The 18,039-nt window shown below is 43.2% G+C and overlaps 1 protein-coding gene across 1 annotated transcript in view; it reads right to left on the reverse strand.

Annotated features, from left to right (window-relative positions):
* csmd2 (CUB and Sushi multiple domains 2) overlaps window positions 1-18,039 on the reverse strand; it is a 275,160-nt gene that overhangs the window by 131,690 nt on the left and 125,431 nt on the right. The window contains exon 6 of the mRNA XM_036555086.1: window positions 547-659. Coding sequence (XP_036410979.1) covers window positions 547-659 — 113 coding nt within the window. The remainder of the gene's footprint in view (window positions 1-546; window positions 660-18,039) is intronic.

The following is an 18,039-nucleotide window of genomic DNA, read 5'->3' on the forward strand; positions in this document are numbered from 1 at the left end:
TCGAGGTGAGATTCCTGCCGATTGGGATTTGCTTCCCGACAGCCGGCCTAATCCCTTCAGCTCATCCCCTTTACGCTGTGACCTTTAACGTCTCGAGTCTTGAGTGCGATGAGACTGAAGCTGAGGGGAAGGGGGGGGTGAGGTGGGGGGGTGGCTGTCTTTTACTTTTGGGTTACTTTTTCTATGTTACTTGAGCTTTGAACCGCAAAGTGAAACACTGACTTCAAATAACGTGAATTGCACACAGAGCACAGCCCCTCATTGGGAATGGGTACTTTATGCTCTGTATCTGAAACTAAGAGTCACTGACAATGCATGAATAAACCCTGACTAAATACGGGGCACATGTAAAGTCAGTGAATAGTTTGTACATTTCAAGTTACACAATCAGGTTGCAGCACACATTTTAAAAACGCACACATATGATTGCGGCAATGAAAGTGGCAATACCTGGCGCGCTTACTGAATTAGAATGTAGAACTGAACTAGCCAGTGGACTTAAGCTTTGGACTCAGTTTCTCTGAAGGCTCCATGTTTCTGGCTCACCTTGATACTGTGCGCTGAATCCCCTCAGTTTGTGGTTCCCGTCCGAGGTGAAGTGGAGCCTCAGCCAGTTTTTACTGCTGATAATGGGGGAAGGGAGGTTTGGACCTGTGAACCTGAGAGAGAAAGAGGGGAAAAAGAGAGAAAAAAAAAACATCAGAACCAAAGATGGCAGGGCCATGGATTTTCTAAATTACTTTAACTCGTGATGATGAATACACCTGCAGAGAAACACAGCATCCAAAATCAATTTATCCATACGCTGCCCGGTGCTTCGCCAAATAACAATAAAATAATGAATCACTCATCACAATCAAATTCTTTGTAGTAAATAAGTAAATAACTAGATAGATAGACAAATTCATACATACCACCTTGATTGTAAGAGAATCCTGATGGTCTGATTTATCTAGGTAGAGTGCAGCAAAGTTTATGCAACTGAACTCATAAAGCGATTGCGGAATTCTAGGTGCTGCTTGGCACCTCCAAAATACCGAACCTGAGCTGCCTCACATAAAAATCTACAGACAGCAGACAGTGCCAACCCACAAGCATTTTCGCCCTCTAGTGGCATAATGTTATTACTGCTGTTGACAGCTGAGGGAGTTCATAAACGAGTGCGAAGAAATGATATTTCACAGTCACAGACAAAAAAAATAAATAAATAAACTGAATAATAAGCCACCAGCATAAACTGTAGAGCCAAACAGGAAGTTAGAGACTACACTGCCCCCCCCCCAACCACACACACTGACACACACACAAAAAAAAAAAAAAACAGACACATTACTAACACGGAGATGTCTATATTTTCCCAGGCAGTGGCATCCACTCAGAGCAAAGTAAACATGGATATCTGCTCTTCCAGTGAGTGCTCTATTTGCACTGAATGACAGGTAGGAAAGTGAGAGGACACAGGCCCCTAAACACACAATGGGCTCTGGTAATGGGCTCCGCCGAGGCCAGCCACCGTAATAACACCCTGTGATCACATTCACAGTTCGATCTGCGCGCCGTTCACGCTCAGGCCTTGGACTTAATGACGCGTACATGGTGTCCTTTTCAATGCACTAATGGATGGCCCACGACACACCGACCCCGAAATGGTGCCCCCGACCCCTTCATCTGAAATAATCAAATGGACTCCTTTAGTTTGTCATGCGATCCTTTTCGCTGACAAGCCACCCTGTTTAAAAGGGGCATATTGTCATATTTAGCAATTGCCTGTCTTTCAGATACCTGAATGGCATTATCGAAGTGCAGACAGAGGAAACTCGTCCACGTTTGAAGCAGCATTTCAACGCTGTTGTGATGGAATTTGCGGGAGACAGGCAAGTAAAGGTGAAGCAGTTATCACAGCACTGTGAATGATATCAGTGAACGTCTTTGCTTGTATTTTAATATGGGTCACATTTTTCTTAAACACCCCGTTACGGGCCTCGGCATTTCCGACCTGTATCCTGGTGAGAACAGCAGTCGGCTCTCACAGACACCGCACTGCTAGACGGGCAAGTGATGACAAAAGACAAATTGCAATGCGGTGTGGTGAAATCACATGGGGCCCTGTGGGGGGGGGGGGGGGGGGGCAGAAATCAAATTTGGCACAGATGACTCCCTCCCCATGTGTCTTTTTGGGAGCGCACTGTGTGCTTTGACCAGTGCGCTCTCCCCTGTGCCAATCTGTATGCTGATATTAGCTCCTGCTTAGCGGGCTTTTGGCGCGTCGTTCAGAGGCAAAGCTTCGAGGGGGAGTTAATCGGATTCCCCTGCTTTCATTTGTACCTGTGAATCGCATTCCCTGCGCCGAGCGCACGCGCAATCCGGGCCCGCCCCTCCCACTGAATAAATGCTAGGGTGGAGAAAAATGGGTTTCAAACACTGGGCGTTAATGAAAAAGGCGGCACTAGCATCTGACATGGCTGCAATTTTGTTCCTTTTAGTTGGAGTACTATACTTTCAAGCACATACACGAATGAAATAATGATAATAACGCTTCTACTGCTACTACTACTAGTATGACTACTGCTGCTACTACTATGACTACTGCTGCTACTGCTACCCTTACTCCTAATAATAATAATCATCATCATCATCATCATCAACACATGCCACAATTCTCTTCAGGAAGAGATTTTGGGTGCCTTAAGATAAGAGCTTTGTGACTCAGAGCCACAAAAAGGAGGAAAGGGAAGGGGAAAGTGAGAGAGGGAGGGAGAAAGAGAAAGAGACAGAGAGAGAGAGAGAGAGAGAGAGCGAGAGAGCCACCAATGAACACCCGTATTCGCTTCATTACACTGTTCTGTCTGCCGCTTTTCACATCTCTGAATCACAGCCATTACCCGCTGCTTCATGAATACCTGCAGAGATAGAGAGCAGGCTGGAGAGAGGACACTTCCTGTCCTCCATTACTGTCAGAGATAACATGCTCCTGTTCCTTCACCGAGAGGGAGAGGGAGAGAGAGGCAGAGAGGGAGAGAGGGAGAGAGGGAGAGAGGGAGGGGGCCGGAATCTGCCGGGCTGATCATGTCGGTGGATGGGCAAAGAGGGAAGACATATCTACCAGCAGAGAGAAAGACAGACAGAGAGACAGACATGGTGTTCCTCTAATGCTAATGATAAACTGACTCTTCTCTTCTATCTGCACTTCTGGTATCCACCCGCCATGACTGGGCAGACGCCGCCGCTGAAATCTTCACTATGAAGAGACCTTGCACACCCTTATCCAGAGCTACTTCCATGTTTTACACGTTTACCACGTTTTCCATTCAGCCCGGGCCTTCGCTTCACTAGTGTAGCATACTGCTGCAGTACACTCAACATAGCCCCCCCATGATGGACTGCCAAAACTGTATCTGGCAATCTAAGACAACAGGTCCTTTGGTAGCTGTCAGCACAGGGTTATGACCGTAACCACCACCATGGCTGCAATGGTGTTTACTCCACATTCTCTACTTAATCTCTGGTTAAACACAGAAACAAGTCTCGTTGTCCTTTCGCCATGTAAGATGAAGAGTTTCCGCGTCCTATCACTGCACGGTGATGGTGACGCGGTAGCGACCAGCTGAGTAAAATCTTAAAGCACATTAACTACACTTAGGTGATTAGCTGGGAAGTCCTTTTCTCCAATGGGAATGAAGAACTGGAGGGCCAGGGGAAAAAAAAAGCTCTCTGCTTTGGGGCTTCTGACTCAATGTGTGATACAATCTGACGCAAAATCATTTCACTCTTCTGCATAAAAAGTCTTTCTTCATTTACAGTTCATCTAGAGTACTTCTTCACTTGGAACCTTAATTTCATCAAAACAAGACAAGAAGACAACCCCTTTCATCCAAAGGACATAGGTCACTATGATTTGTAAATTAAATTAGTAACAAATTACCATCAAAGTCACTACATCACTCTGTGTTCTTCATGAATCACATAAATGGAAAAATTCAACTGAAAAAGGTAAAAAAAAAAAATAATAAAGAGCCAAAAAATCAATGGGTAAAAACTAAATCTATAGAAATACAGTTATTATAAAAAAATTAAATCGGAATTAAATTCACAATAGATGTACTGCATTGTGATTCGTCTGAATAAACCTCTGAATTGTGTTATTGGTGAGGAGCTTGGGACCATGTATCTGCATGAGCATACAAGTAATATATTTAACAGCAGAAAGTCAATATGTCAGAGACAGTACTATAATGCACCTGTGATACATAACATAACATGATCTGGAAGCTCTGGGATATAACATTGATAAAAAAGTAGTTCTCTGATGGCTGCTGCCTTTCTTTTACGCTTTGATTGAAGACGGATTGGATGACGTGACAGTGAATACTTCTGCCTGCTCCCAGAAGACCCCTCTCCCACGCGCTCTCCGTCTGACACAGGTGGCGAAGTGAGATTGGCAGAACCCGAAGATGACAAACCCCATGCCCTTTCCCCACAAATTAAAAACAGAAAACATGCGCCAGGCATATGACTTAAAGGGCAAACTTTTCTCCTCTTTTTTTAAAATTTATTTTTTGTTTCTTTTTTTTTCTCCTTAGATGTTCAGCAGTGAACCTTGGTCCCTAAATGTATTGGTAAAAGTGTTCAATAAATAACTAATGGGAAAAGAGGTGTAGGGAACAAGATTAATGCTTTTCAGGGGATCAATCACACAAAGGCCTACCTGTACTGAAATTAGTTTTCTTCTCCTTCTCCTTCTTTAAACTTTAATGTTTTTGTAGATTTTTTATTTATATATATTTTTTTTTATATAACCAAGGCTTGCTCGAATAATGGAAGCGGCATCAATTTCTGACAACCTGTCGCGTGACATTACCGTTGATTTACGACGGCAGGCATCGGACGGATGAAACACACTCAGAAGCCGATTTCATCCTGTATTACAAGGTCTGTTTCTGATGCGCGGCTCTGTGACAAAAAGAGGGCACGGATCTCTGGAAAACAGTGACTGTGGGTGACGTTTTGATCGGTTTGGAGCGGGGAGCAGGCCGTCTGGAGACGCTGGCTCTTATTCTCATTCTGCTCCCCTCAGCGGCGTCTGCTTTTTACCTCTCTTCCTCTCCCCATCAATCAGACAGAGTCAAAGGCACTGGTCAAGTGCAGTTTAGACAAGTCAAAAAAACAAAAAAAACACCTTTTCAACTCCTTGCTTAACAAATGAATCTCTATTCTGCAGGTACATCCAACATTTTGCTGAACTTGTTTGAAGGGGTAAAAATTGCCAAGGAAAAAAAAAACAACCAAAACAAAACTCATCTTACAGCTGCTGTGAAAAATCGGTGCAATAGGCTGAAAAATTATATAAACATTTCTTAAAACAATGGCATGCTATTGTTGTGGGTCTAATTAATAAAAGCTGCACACATCCTCTCAGAATTTTGTTTCTTTCATATTAATAACGTAAACACCTTGCATATTTCAAGTGTGGCACTAGAACTATTAAAATGATGCACTGATGAACAAAACAGAGAAACAACTAACACCGGAACACAAATGAAAACTAAACTGGGAGCAGAGAAATGAAAAGAAGAAGTGGGAAAAGAAGAAGAAATGCGTGCAGGACTGAGGGAAAGAGTGTCAAGATCGGACAGAGGTGAAAGTGGAATGGCCATAAGCCTTCTTGTGGGACAGAATATTTAGTCATATTGGTCATAATCGGTACACCCCATTGAGGAAGGATGGAGAATTACAGCTCCAGAAACAAGCAAGTAACGATGTAAATGCCGTTGCACCTGAACGGTGTGCACTGACACCAAACACAGCTGCAACTGTGCTTGAGTAAATGGTTTTTGAGTAAATTGCTGCTTTATTAAAGAAAAGAGAGAAAAAAAAACAGGAGACAACTTGGCTTGAATTCAGTCAAACACTGATGTAATTTCTCCTTAACTTTCAGGAACTCTTTCATGGAAGTGCTCCACACATTTTTCATTAAAGAAGTCTCTAAGGTAGGGGTCAGCAGCCTATAGCTTTGCAGCCAAATACGGCTCAGCGCAGAGCCCAGCCTGGCTCTTTTTCATTCCCAAAATACACCCAACCTTTAAAAAAGATTGGTCAAGTGTTTTTTTTTAAACTATTATTTTTAAAACACAATTGCTTGTGTCAATGTGGTCTTTTTTGTCTATGTCAACTTCATATAAAGGCTTCCCATCCATCCTGTCACATCTCTCATCTCATCTCTCTTGCAAGGAACTGAATTGGACCAGCTGTGATGTAAAAGTTGTTGCAATGTAAAAAGATAGGGCTACCAATCCGAAAGGTTGCCGCCGTTCAAATGGATGATATGTATGCATTTATGTAAGTCTGGATAAAAGTGTCTGCTAAGCAAATAAAACATAATGCTGTATGAACTGCTCCAAATTAACTCCAACTCCAGCTCCAAAGTGAGCCAACCAGTTTCGACAACACAGGACAGACGTTCAGTGCCTGCCATTAGGTATCGGCTTGGGGAAGAAAGTGCAAGCCATTGTTCCCACGAAGACAATAACTCATCTGACGCAAAACTGAACATTTGGAGTACATTCCAAATAAGTTCTTTCTACACAACTTTGCCCCTCTGTATGTCTGGGAACCAGGCAACGCAGATATTGTCAGAGAAGAAAGATATGAGAGATACAGGATGGACAAGCAAGAAAGAGATTGGGGTAGTCATGGAACCATGAGACAGAAAAGACCGAGGAGACTCAAGATTTAAGGACTCTGGCAGGGCAGGGAGTTGGGGCACAAGAGAGACCAGGAAAGACAGGAGGGACTCGAGTACACGAGAGATGATCTGCCACGAGCCCACAGGGCTCCTGATATCGTTCCCTCTAAGTGTATATATAAATAGACTAACACAGTTTTCAACTTATCAGTCTCGCACAACCCTCCTTCTAAAGAGACAAATGAAATGTCCATTTGAATTACCAGGCAATTTGAGCTGCAATAAGCTGCCATTAATGTATAGCGATTATTCAAGAGAACGGTCTGTAGCTCTGATAAGCCACAGAAGAGAGGGAGTATCGAAAATGTCATTATAGATTAGACCTCTCATAAATATGCTATTAGGGGTGCCATAAAGATCATTTGCCCCCCCACGCCCCATCCACCCCCCTTTACATACACCCTTTCTTTTTTCCACTTCTTTTTCCCTTTTCTTCTTCTTTTTATTTCAAAGAAACAATTTGCAAAGGACAAAGTGGCTGAAAGTCTTTGCCCAAATGAAAAGACTCCCCCCCTTCCATTAATGGAGTGCTCTTAAAGGGCATTATTGAAAGTTCAATACCCCCTTTCCCTCTTTCCGATATTAGATTTTCACAGGACAAGCCTCGAGAGTGCAGAGCTAAATGAGTTCCTGATCTCAGACCAGCCCAGCGTCGCCAACTGAGACGTCGGACATCGATGATTGGTTGAATGTTTGTGGAGTCAGAGAGTGCAAGGACACTGAATACAGACACAATGGCAAGGACACTGTGACTCAGAGCTCCACCCACCTTGGCACCTGACATCACTCAGGTGTGAAAGGGACCGTGCAACTGATGTCACATGACTGCTTTCGCACCCATTGATGCGAACTGTCGATGCCTACACTTAACACAGTGGGTGAAATGAAACCATAGGCACTACACTCAGCACCTGTGGAGGCTTTTCCCAAACAGAAGGCTTCAAATACTCTAGCACAGGGCTGGGAAAAGATGACGACTGCCAATATTAGTTGCGTCAATCCTAAGCTACGCTGTATCAACACACACGTAACTTTGATCATTTCATGACCACGGTCAGAAGAAACCAGGGGACATGAAGAGCCATCACCTAAACCTGCTTCACGATTTGGTGAATCTAATTCTCGCCATTAGGCAGTAATAACCATTAGGCTGACCTTTGAAACAGAGGAACATCGTGCCAGTCGTTGGAGATTTTGGGTTTCAAGATATCATCCATCACCAACGGACTGCCTACCCCATGATCACGAGGCGAAAGACAGAAATAACCCAGAAAACTGTGAGGGACTTGATTTAATGTATTCACATTTGATTCTCGATTCTAATTTCTCTCATATTGTGGGTGGCAGCGCACGTGTTGCTCTTTGTGCCCGCAGAAGGTCGCTGCGGCTCACAGGGGCACACTTAATTGCAGCTACTTAGGAAGATCAATCATGGATCTGTTTTGTATTCTGGCCAGTTGGTTTCCAGAGACCAAGGGTCACGGTGACTTTAGAACCAAAAGTTTCAGCGTTTTAATGACTCTGTGATTCATATACGTGCACACACACAAACACAGACACACACACACACACACACACACAGTACGTTTATAACGAGTACCTTCCTCTGAAGTGACAAAAAAAAAAATGAATTGATGACAGTGACCCCTGGGTCCGGAGGCAGCTCCAAAGCCGAATCAAGGATGAAAACAACATCATAGTTCAAAGCGGCGGCCTTCAACTGCCTTGCATTTAATACCAGTTTCTTCTACTTTCTGAATTACACAGGAGTCCAAACTCAGAGCTTTTGCAACTTTCTTTGAACATTGACCCCGGGTGTCAGGCTCTGAGTGTGCGTGTGTGTGTGCATGTTGTGTGTGTGTGCGTGTTGTGTTTGTGTGTGTGTGTGTGTGCGTGTTGTGTTTGTGTGTGTGTGTCTGTGTGTGTGTGTGTGTTTGTGGGCTTACATTTAAAAAGAATAAAATTAATAAATAAAATAACCACCTGTGACAGCTACAGCAACTTCAAAACACAGCAAGGTTTGATTTTCTTTTAATTAAATTTAATTGAGTGTAATTGTTTCTCTCCCAGGTTCATTCTCATATCAGAAGTATCGCACTGTCACTGGTCATTTCCCCTGGTTATTGCTGTCTGTTTTAAGCATAGGCTCAGATTCAAGCAAACTGCAATGTACTTTATCTTTGACTTTGAGTAAGAAAAGACAAAACTCACTTAAATGTGTCACTCAAAGCTAAAGGACAGAGCACACAGTGGTTAGATAAAATCCAGGTCTGCGAGTTCTTTTCCTGAAATGACATGGGTAGCCTGCTACATCACACCCCCTCCGCTTGTAACAAAAAAACGAATCGACTCCCACTCCAAAACAGTTTACCGAAAAAAGCCTTTCTCCGTGGGCAACCTGCATATTTTAACTCCAGAGCACTCCGTTCCCAGAATTAATTGGTGCTATTTTTTTCCTTTTTTTTTTTTGGATAACATCCCCGAACCACAGTAACAGGCTCTCAGTACACAATTAGTTCTGCCTGATGTGCTCATTTCCAGGTCTGATTGTTTACTTAAAAAAAAGGCTGTCTGTGATAAAAAAAAAAAAAAAAACACGGGTGACTCATCTCGTCAAAACACATGCCATTCCAGTACCTGCTTCAGGAGCCTCGTTATGTGTTAATTGACTCCTCGTCTGAAGCTCTCCACGCATACAGTACCTGGCCACCACCCTCTGAGGGTCCAGACAGCTAATTCCACACACAGAGACAGGTCAGCCAAGTTGCAAAAGTTAACCCGTGGCAGTGCTTGAATAGTGTTATATTATGCTCACACTCACTGGTCTGGGAGTGTTGTTAGCCTGGCTGCCTGGCGTTGTAGCCTGACACTGTTGCTCACTCAACTTGTAGGTGTACTTCTGTTCTTTTGTGTTGGAAGTTGCTCTAGATAAGTACTTCTGCTATATGAATATAATGTGTTGTAATCTAATTTAAGGAGGGTGGGGTATAAGAGACTAGGAAGACGAGGTCTGAGGCCAGTGACTATGAGCTTTGTCAGATGTAGCACCCCTCTGTCTCCCATCATTCCCACCACTCACAGCTCTCCACCGCAAACCTGTGACATAAACCTGCAGACCTTGCCTTCTCTTCCTTTCTCCGGTCAACAATTCAAGCAAATTTTATCAGTGACAATCCCCACAGTCATCATCTCCACCGCAAACCTGTGACATAAACCTGCAGACCTTGCCTTCTCTTCCTTTCTCCGGTCAACAATTCAAGCAAATTTTATCAGTGACAATCCCCACAGTCATCATCTCCACCGCAAACCTGTGACATAAACCTGCAGACCTTGCCTTCTCTTCCTTTCTCCGGTCAACAATTCAAGCAAATTTTATCAGTGACAATCCCCACAGTCATCATGGGCCTCAAGGTAAGGCATCCATTCACGCAACAATGACGCGCTCTTGCCCTTTCATCGGAGCGGCCTTTCATGTGACTCTAGCCTGGCGCTGCTCTGGGTTGGTTTGCCGCGCGGCGCGTGTTGTGGGACCGAGCCACACACACGCAAGATCGCAGGGCACCTCGGTGCCCAGCCGCATCTGTCCCCATCACCTGTTTCCCCTGCGTCAGATTCTGATTCACTATGCTCGCCTCCTGCTTGTTTAGCATTTACCTCCATTACAAACAGGAGGTGGGGGATAAAGACTTCTCCCGCATGAAGGATCACAGCAGCATCGGCTTCTGCATAATTCTTAAAATGACTGTTTTCCATTGTGCCATCATCATAAATAATTCATAAATCCCCCTTTGGCTGCATGGCAGAGGCTTGTTAAATCCTGTACATTTTCCCACTCTTCTCTCTCTCTCTCTCCCTCTCTCTCTCTCTTTCCTACTTTAGAAAAAAAAAAAGTATTCTGATTCAAAGAAAATGCCTTCTGGAAAGAGCAAGACTGGCCTTCATCTTTTTAGTATTTTTTGTATTTTTTTTTTCTTTCTGTTCTGTTTCCAATTTGTTTCCTTTTTTTCTCTCTTTTAAATTGGATACAAGAGTGAGCATGCATAAAAACATACACACACCTGCACATGTATGCACACACACACAAACACACAAGCCTACTGTACACAGGAATAAAAACTCTTAAAGAATCCTATTTTCTGAAACCGTCTGCATCCAGCGTTTGCCTAGGGGGTGAAATGCATACCGTCCCAGTGAGAGATTGATTTTGGTGTCAGTTTCAATGACCACTGCAGCATACTTCAAAGGTCGTACTGATTCTCTACGTCTTTTTATTTTCATCTTTCAAATCATACTCTGCAGACTCAAGATTTCTCCAAGGTCATTAAGTCAAAGTAAAGCTCTCTCTCCTCTCTCTCACACTTTCTCCTCATCCCAATCTCCCATTTCTCTCTTTCCCCTTCAGCTCTCTCTATATTAACCGCAATTGATCTTTAGATTATTTTATTGCAGTTTGATCAATAATCCACTTAAACATTATAGTCCACATTTAACTGCTGTGTTACAATAGGCATGGCAACCTCCCAACACTCATATTCTTATATATGTACCAAAATTATGTTCAGGCTTTAGGGAAAAAATAATATGGAAATGATGTAATCAAGAGATAAATATTTCACTTCAAAGGTTTAACAAGAAGACCCTAACAAGAATGTTGTGCAATACTGTTATTACACATAAAATTTTAGGGAGGACTCTCAACATTGCTTCAATGTTAAATCTTCACTGAGGTATTTAGGTCATTGGTTGGTAATTTGAGATCAGAATTACTTTTCTTTTTATTCTAAGTTTCTCAAAAAACAACTTTATCAAAGCAGTTATTTTTGTGCAGTACTTTATATGGAACAAAACTGTATCAAAGCATGTACTTCTAGTGTCAAATTTGGTTAACGTTGTTTGATAGATTTTTTGAGGATGAAATCATTCCAACAGCATGACATCCAACCACTGATAGCCAACAGGACCATTATACACATGGCTTTTCTGGATGCAATCCCATATACAAAACAGTAGGTCCCTTATCCACTAAAGGCACTCACATGGTCCCATCAATAGAGACTGACTGGAAATATATACAGTCTCAGAGCAGAATCAGTGATGGGATGAATCCATCAACAAAGCTCACACAAACATGAAAACAGCACCACTCTGTTGGATCTAATGAAAAACAAAACCCCAAGAGAAGACCACCCAGAGTAAGGGGTTTTTTCCCAAATCCCTCACTCTACAAACACGTACACTTCAGCACAACAGACAAAAAAAAGAACAAGCACAGAAACAACAGAATAGTCAGCAAATAAATGTAAAAATTAAAAAAATAATACAAAATAATAAAAACAGCACAAGATTATTAATTGTAATGACAGCTGTTAACAAATCTATTTTGAAGATAATTCTGAAAAGGCCAATGGAACTATTCAAAAGAGTGGAAGGTGACCATTTCAAACTTACATCATGTGCTCTCCCGTATCCCAACCCCACCCCCAATCTGGCAACCTTTCATGTCATCACGTCCAGGCCCAAAGGCGATAAACAAATAAATAAATAGATACATGCATCCGTACATACATACATAACGAGCCATCTTTTATCTGCACAATCATAATGGGCCATTACATTGGTTCTGTAGTTAACTGGAGAAAAAACAAATTAGTTCCCAAGGTCACTTGCGTGTGGCTCTGGAAATGAGCTGTCCCTGTGGATCCATAAAGGAGCACTATAAAAAGAACCCAATAATAATCCACAGTAGATTACAGAACGACATCATCTGACAGCCCTCTGTGACGAGGAAAAGTGAAGCCACATTAAACTGACAGGGGTACTGGTGGGAAAAAATAGGGTCTTTGATATATGGGGGCAAAGAGAGAGGGCAGGGATGGGGAGCACTGGAGAAAAGGTGATGCATACAGTACCCCCCACCCCATTTAAGAACCTGCATGAGTCTCTGTATCTGCTCACAAACAGAGAGGTTTTGGCTGGCAGCTGCAACATCTTGCACTTGCATCAAGAGGTATTATTATAGCACCATAAAACAACTGAGCAAAAACATGTGTGTCACACACAAGAGACAGCTGTGGGGTTTCCTTACAAAGGCGATGTCATATTTCTCATTTCAGACACGGTGCTTTCAGAGCCTGGCAGATCTTAAAAAAAAAACCCATCTTCCTGAAACGAGCTGGTGTGAGCAAGTGCGCGCTGGAGAATCTCATGTCTCACTGTGGACACCTCGATCTTGTGCTATCAGTTCTGTAACCTCATGGAATGGAGCAGAGTATATATAACAGAGAGTATGTGTGTCAGAATTTCAGAGCAGGATGTGTGGTCATCCAAGGGAGAAAGAGAATCCTGCATGAGGTGGTGGAGTAAGCTATCTAGCTAACATGAAAGTTTGCCAAGCAGACATGACAGGACAGCCAGCCACTGGTCTGTCCACATTCTGCCACACTGAATACAGCTTGAAAACGACACAGTAGCAGTGTCTACCATAGGGAGGTAGCATTATTGATATCTGTGTCTTATCCTTCTTCATTCTGAGGAACCTGTATGAAGCAGGCCTTCGTGTTAATAGCCCTTTTATGAACCTCTCAGTTGCTGAACTGCGCACCGTAAAAAGCCCTCCTTGGTTCTGAAGGTTTAGGGGATTTCAACTGTGAGTTTGTGTCCTCAATGAAGCCACATTTTCAAATGTCAGAGAATTAAATGAATTGAAAATAAACACAAGGTTGTGTTTGTGTGTGTCTGTGTGTGTGTGGGTGCATGTGCGCGTGTGTGCACGCGTGCTCGTGATCCCATTAAAATATCCCACGGAGCTTACAGCACACGCATGCACACAGACAGGTAGGATTTAATTTACATTTATTTGATATGGAAAAAGTTCTTTTTTTTTTTTTTTCTTTCTTTCTCTCTGTCAGGGGAAGCCTCTGAGGACTGGAAGCGCATTTCAAATTCTAGTTACACTTTCCCTCTCTTTTTTTAACCCTCTCCTCACCTCCTGGGAGAGTGACAGTGATGCACTTGAACTCCGCTATATCTTGTCAGCTAATTAAATGGCACTTTGTTACTGGTGGTCGGCGGAGGAGAGGGGGCTTTTGAAGGTGTGCCGACGTGACAGGGCATATTATGCGAGCTGACAGGAGACGTCACGCTAACGATATAGAAGCTGGCAAGCCTGTCAAATCCTGCCCCTGTTAGGCCCGTTGGTCCAGCTGCCGCGGAGGAGCCGCCCGGGGAGGCAGAAAACAGCGCAACACCAGCGCACCTTCAGTCAGCACCGGCCATGACTCTGGCACTCAGCAGCCAATTACATAAGCAGGAAGCTGTGACATCACAGGAGGGGGCGGGGTCTGAAAAAATGAAAACAAACTTCTGGTTCCTCCTGAAACACTCACAAACACAAACACACACACACACACACACACACACACACACACGCATAGGTGATATCCATTCCTGTGAAATTGGTTTCCCTTCCGACCGAGCCTCTTCCACGGTGTTGTATTGCCTGTGTACGAACAAGCGCAACACTAACCCTGAGACCCAATTTATTGTCTCCATGCATCCGGTCCTCAGTCGCCACTGCGCTTGTCTACGCAGACAACTCAGCCGCAACCCCCAGCCGAAGTGGTGCGCGGCTGCGACGGCGTGTGGCCGTTTAAAGGAGGAACTGAAGCCCTGGTGCAATATTTCCCTGCACACTGTTGATTAGCTTCTGCCCTGTGCCATGCAGGATGTCAACACTGTATCCTGTGCTGACGGGCACATGTCTGTGTAAAGAGATACAGTGGACCAGCTGCGTGTAATCGTCACCTAATGATGCTTTTGTTGTCAGACAGGTCAAAGATCTTGCATGTGAGAGTGAGTGTGTATAAACTTTTTCTGTCTGTCTGTCTGTCTGTCTGTCTGTCTATGTGCCTACGTATCTGTGTGTGTGTGTGTGTGCGTGTGTGTGTGTGTGTGTGTCTACATACATACGCATACAGTATTTTGATAGAGTGTGAGAGTGAGAGAGATGCCGTATGTATTCCCACTGCAACCTAATTAATTATATGTTCCACACTTATTACCTTGTCTTTGAATTTGTTTGTTCACCTATCTATGTCTGGCCGAGTGGTCTGCCTTTGCTATCTCCAGTAATCATTAATTATGAGATGTAAAAGAAGGCTTATTGTGGAGTCAAGGTGAACTTGTGTTGTGTTTGCAAGTACTGACAAATTATGTAATATGTGCTATTAATCAAGTTTACTGGACAAATGAATAAATGAATGAATAAATAAATGATGAACTACCTGAGCTGACTATTCTACAATGACTTTTTTTTTTGGTTTGCTGTGTCAATGGCTGAGTAGAAACTGCACATAGACTCAATAAAATTAAACCTTCATAACACTGCAAAATGTCTCACTTTAGGGAGCAGTTATCCTAAAAAAAACTAATGTCTGAAGTTTAAATGAAAAATAAATACATGCTTTAAAAAATCTGTAAAAAAAAAAAAAAAAACACCTGCTGTCCTTCCCTTACTTTCTCTCTTCTCTACTCTTGTCACTCTTGTGCTGTTTCTTTCTCTGTCTTTTCTTCTCATTCTACACATACACCACTCCCAGGTTCTCTCGCCGTGCGCACCGAACCCTCGGTGGCTATTGCGGGGCTCTGAGAGTCTCTCCATTTGCGACAGTCTGTCCTGCACCAGTGGAGACGGGGAAGAGAGATAGAGAAAAGACAGGGAAGGAGGGTGAGTGACACAGACAACACTCCAAACTTAATAACCTGGAGCTTCCAAGGCCAGTGCACCAAAGACACTGTGAGGCAGAGACACAAACAGCCGAAAACCAACAGAACCCATCAAAACCCTGCCAGAGTCCTTCCTTAGAAGTCTGGGGAAGACCACTGCATTTCTGACTAGGCCTAAGACTTACTTTAGCAGTGGGTATGCACTAGAGGCATGTCTGTGGTTCTCTCTCCAAACACTCAGTATCAGCAAATGCCATGCATCCTCCCAGTTACACATAATTGTATAATAATGCCATACACATACTGTAATCACATGTGGAAATAAATATTGCTTTGCTCAAGTCAGCCATTGGCTTCTTTACTGCATATTAAACCCACAGGGATATTTCTTAATAGTCTATCACATGAATTGCTCATTTCCAAGTAGCTATTGGGCTACATAAATACATAAATACCCCCCCCCCCAACACACATGTGCACACACACACACACACACACGCATGAACGCACGCAAACACACACACACACACACCAGCTTCAAAATGTGCGTGTGCAATGTCTGTGCATAGCAATGCTTTTAGGTAGTTTCTTGCATTGTTATAGCATGAGGCAGAATTTCATATCAGTAAGTATTCCACCAGCATATTCCATACGGAATGGTGCATTCCTCATATAGCGTCCAGCTGTAAAAGATCCCCATTTGAACGAGGAGCTGAAGTGTTTAGCGGATTATATCTCAGGCACTATGGGAAGCATTCGGAGGATGTCACTGCATATCCGCGGTCTAATGCCTCATAGTCACCCACTTTCAAAAAGGAACAGGCTGAAAACGGAATGAAATATTCAAATATTATTTAAAGTCACTGATCATATTTCATGCCTATGTTAATGCAAAAAAATTCAATCTGCAAAAATCTCCTCTCTCTGCTCAATAAGCGCTGGCTTCTGTGTGCTTCTTTCTTCTTCTTTAAAACGTTATCTCCAAAGGCCTATACATTCTCAAATGTATTCTTTTTCCTCACACAAATGAATGAAAGTAGGACGTGAGCCACTCACTGGTGAATGAACTCAAAGGCCACTTCACTGTTAATAATGAGAGATCATATTAATGTAAAGAAATTCTTCAACACGAACGTATGGAACAATCTGAGCTTGTGATACTTTCACAGACATGTCTCAATTGCAAACAAGTTTTCTGACAGAGTGTGACGTGACTGTCTGACAACGGTTGCTCGTTCAAATGAATGCTGGCCTGGGACCGGATTGTGAGACCAGGTGTCTGCAAAACACCACAAAACATCTCGGCCACATTGACTTTAATGGAAATTGTGTTTAAGCAGATGGCCCAATCAGATGTCCAATATGAAGAGCGCATATCCATTCAGGGGACATCTGCTATCTCTCCCTGTTTTGATGCCTTTTTTTTTTCCCTTCCGTGAGGCACGAACACAAAGGTTCAGGATTGATGGGGGGAGCGGGTAGGGTGTTTTTCAGAGCGCGTACCCAGCACGTCGGCTTATCAGGCTCCAGCAGCATCACATCACACTGTCTTCCTTTTTTTTTTTTTTTTTAAAAGACCTTCTCAGAAATATTTCTGTTCATTAACCAAAGGCCTGCTGACAAAGCCGTTCCATTGAGCTACCACTCCTAATGCTTTTTTTTTTTCTTTTCAGAAAAATGTAGCACGAGGGAAGTAAAGTCATCTCTTATCACTCTACGTCTGTGTTGCCTACCCCCGTCCTGCGAGCTCAAAAACCCTGGTCACATTAAAGAACCATCAATCCCACCATCCCTTTATTTGCTTGTAGATGATTGTTTTCCCTCTGTTCTTCATGGTGTTATTTTAGTTGAAAGTGTTGGATCATCAAAACCGTGGCATAGCGTTTTCAGAGTTAAAAGGTCTGCTCACAACAGAATAAAAACGCTGCACAGAAAGCGTCTGAACAAGGAACAACGGACTCCTTAATGTTAAAGAGGTGGGGGGAGAATTGATCTGTTTCTCTTCATTTCTTTAAAAAAAAGCAAAAAAAAGTGAATATGAGCAATTACCATAAATGGAAAATGGAGCATTTATCAATATAAATCTTGACAAATACCACCTGGAAAGGAGTGCTGATGGTAAATTTCAGTTCCCTTTTTAGCCCAAGACCCCCTCTCTGCCACGTCCAACCAGGTGATGGACGGCGAAGCCTTGACGCTAATGTCAACAATAAATACCCAGGAAGCAGCAGGGCCGAGGGCCATAAAGGAGGAGGGACACAGAGACATTAACCTGCTGTTTACAGAGGACTGCCTTGTCAGAACCATTCAGACGCAAAAAGCGTTCATACATCAAAGTCCAACACACCGGATCCACCAGCTGTATGGGACGGGAGAGAGAGAGAGAGAGAGCAAGAGAGAGAGAGAAAGATAGAGTGAGGGGGGGATGCAATCCCTATGTGACAAGACTTGTTAACAGCTGCTAAATTCACCAAAGGTTCTGTCCAGGATTCTCCAAGCAGCAGTCTAACACTACTCTGTCTCAAGACTGAACTACACTGTCCTTATGCCTACATCACTAACCGTAGGTATTG

This window comes from Megalops cyprinoides, chromosome 21, assembly GCF_013368585.1.
Source record: "Megalops cyprinoides isolate fMegCyp1 chromosome 21, fMegCyp1.pri, whole genome shotgun sequence".
NCBI lineage: Eukaryota > Metazoa > Chordata > Actinopteri > Elopiformes > Megalopidae > Megalops > Megalops cyprinoides.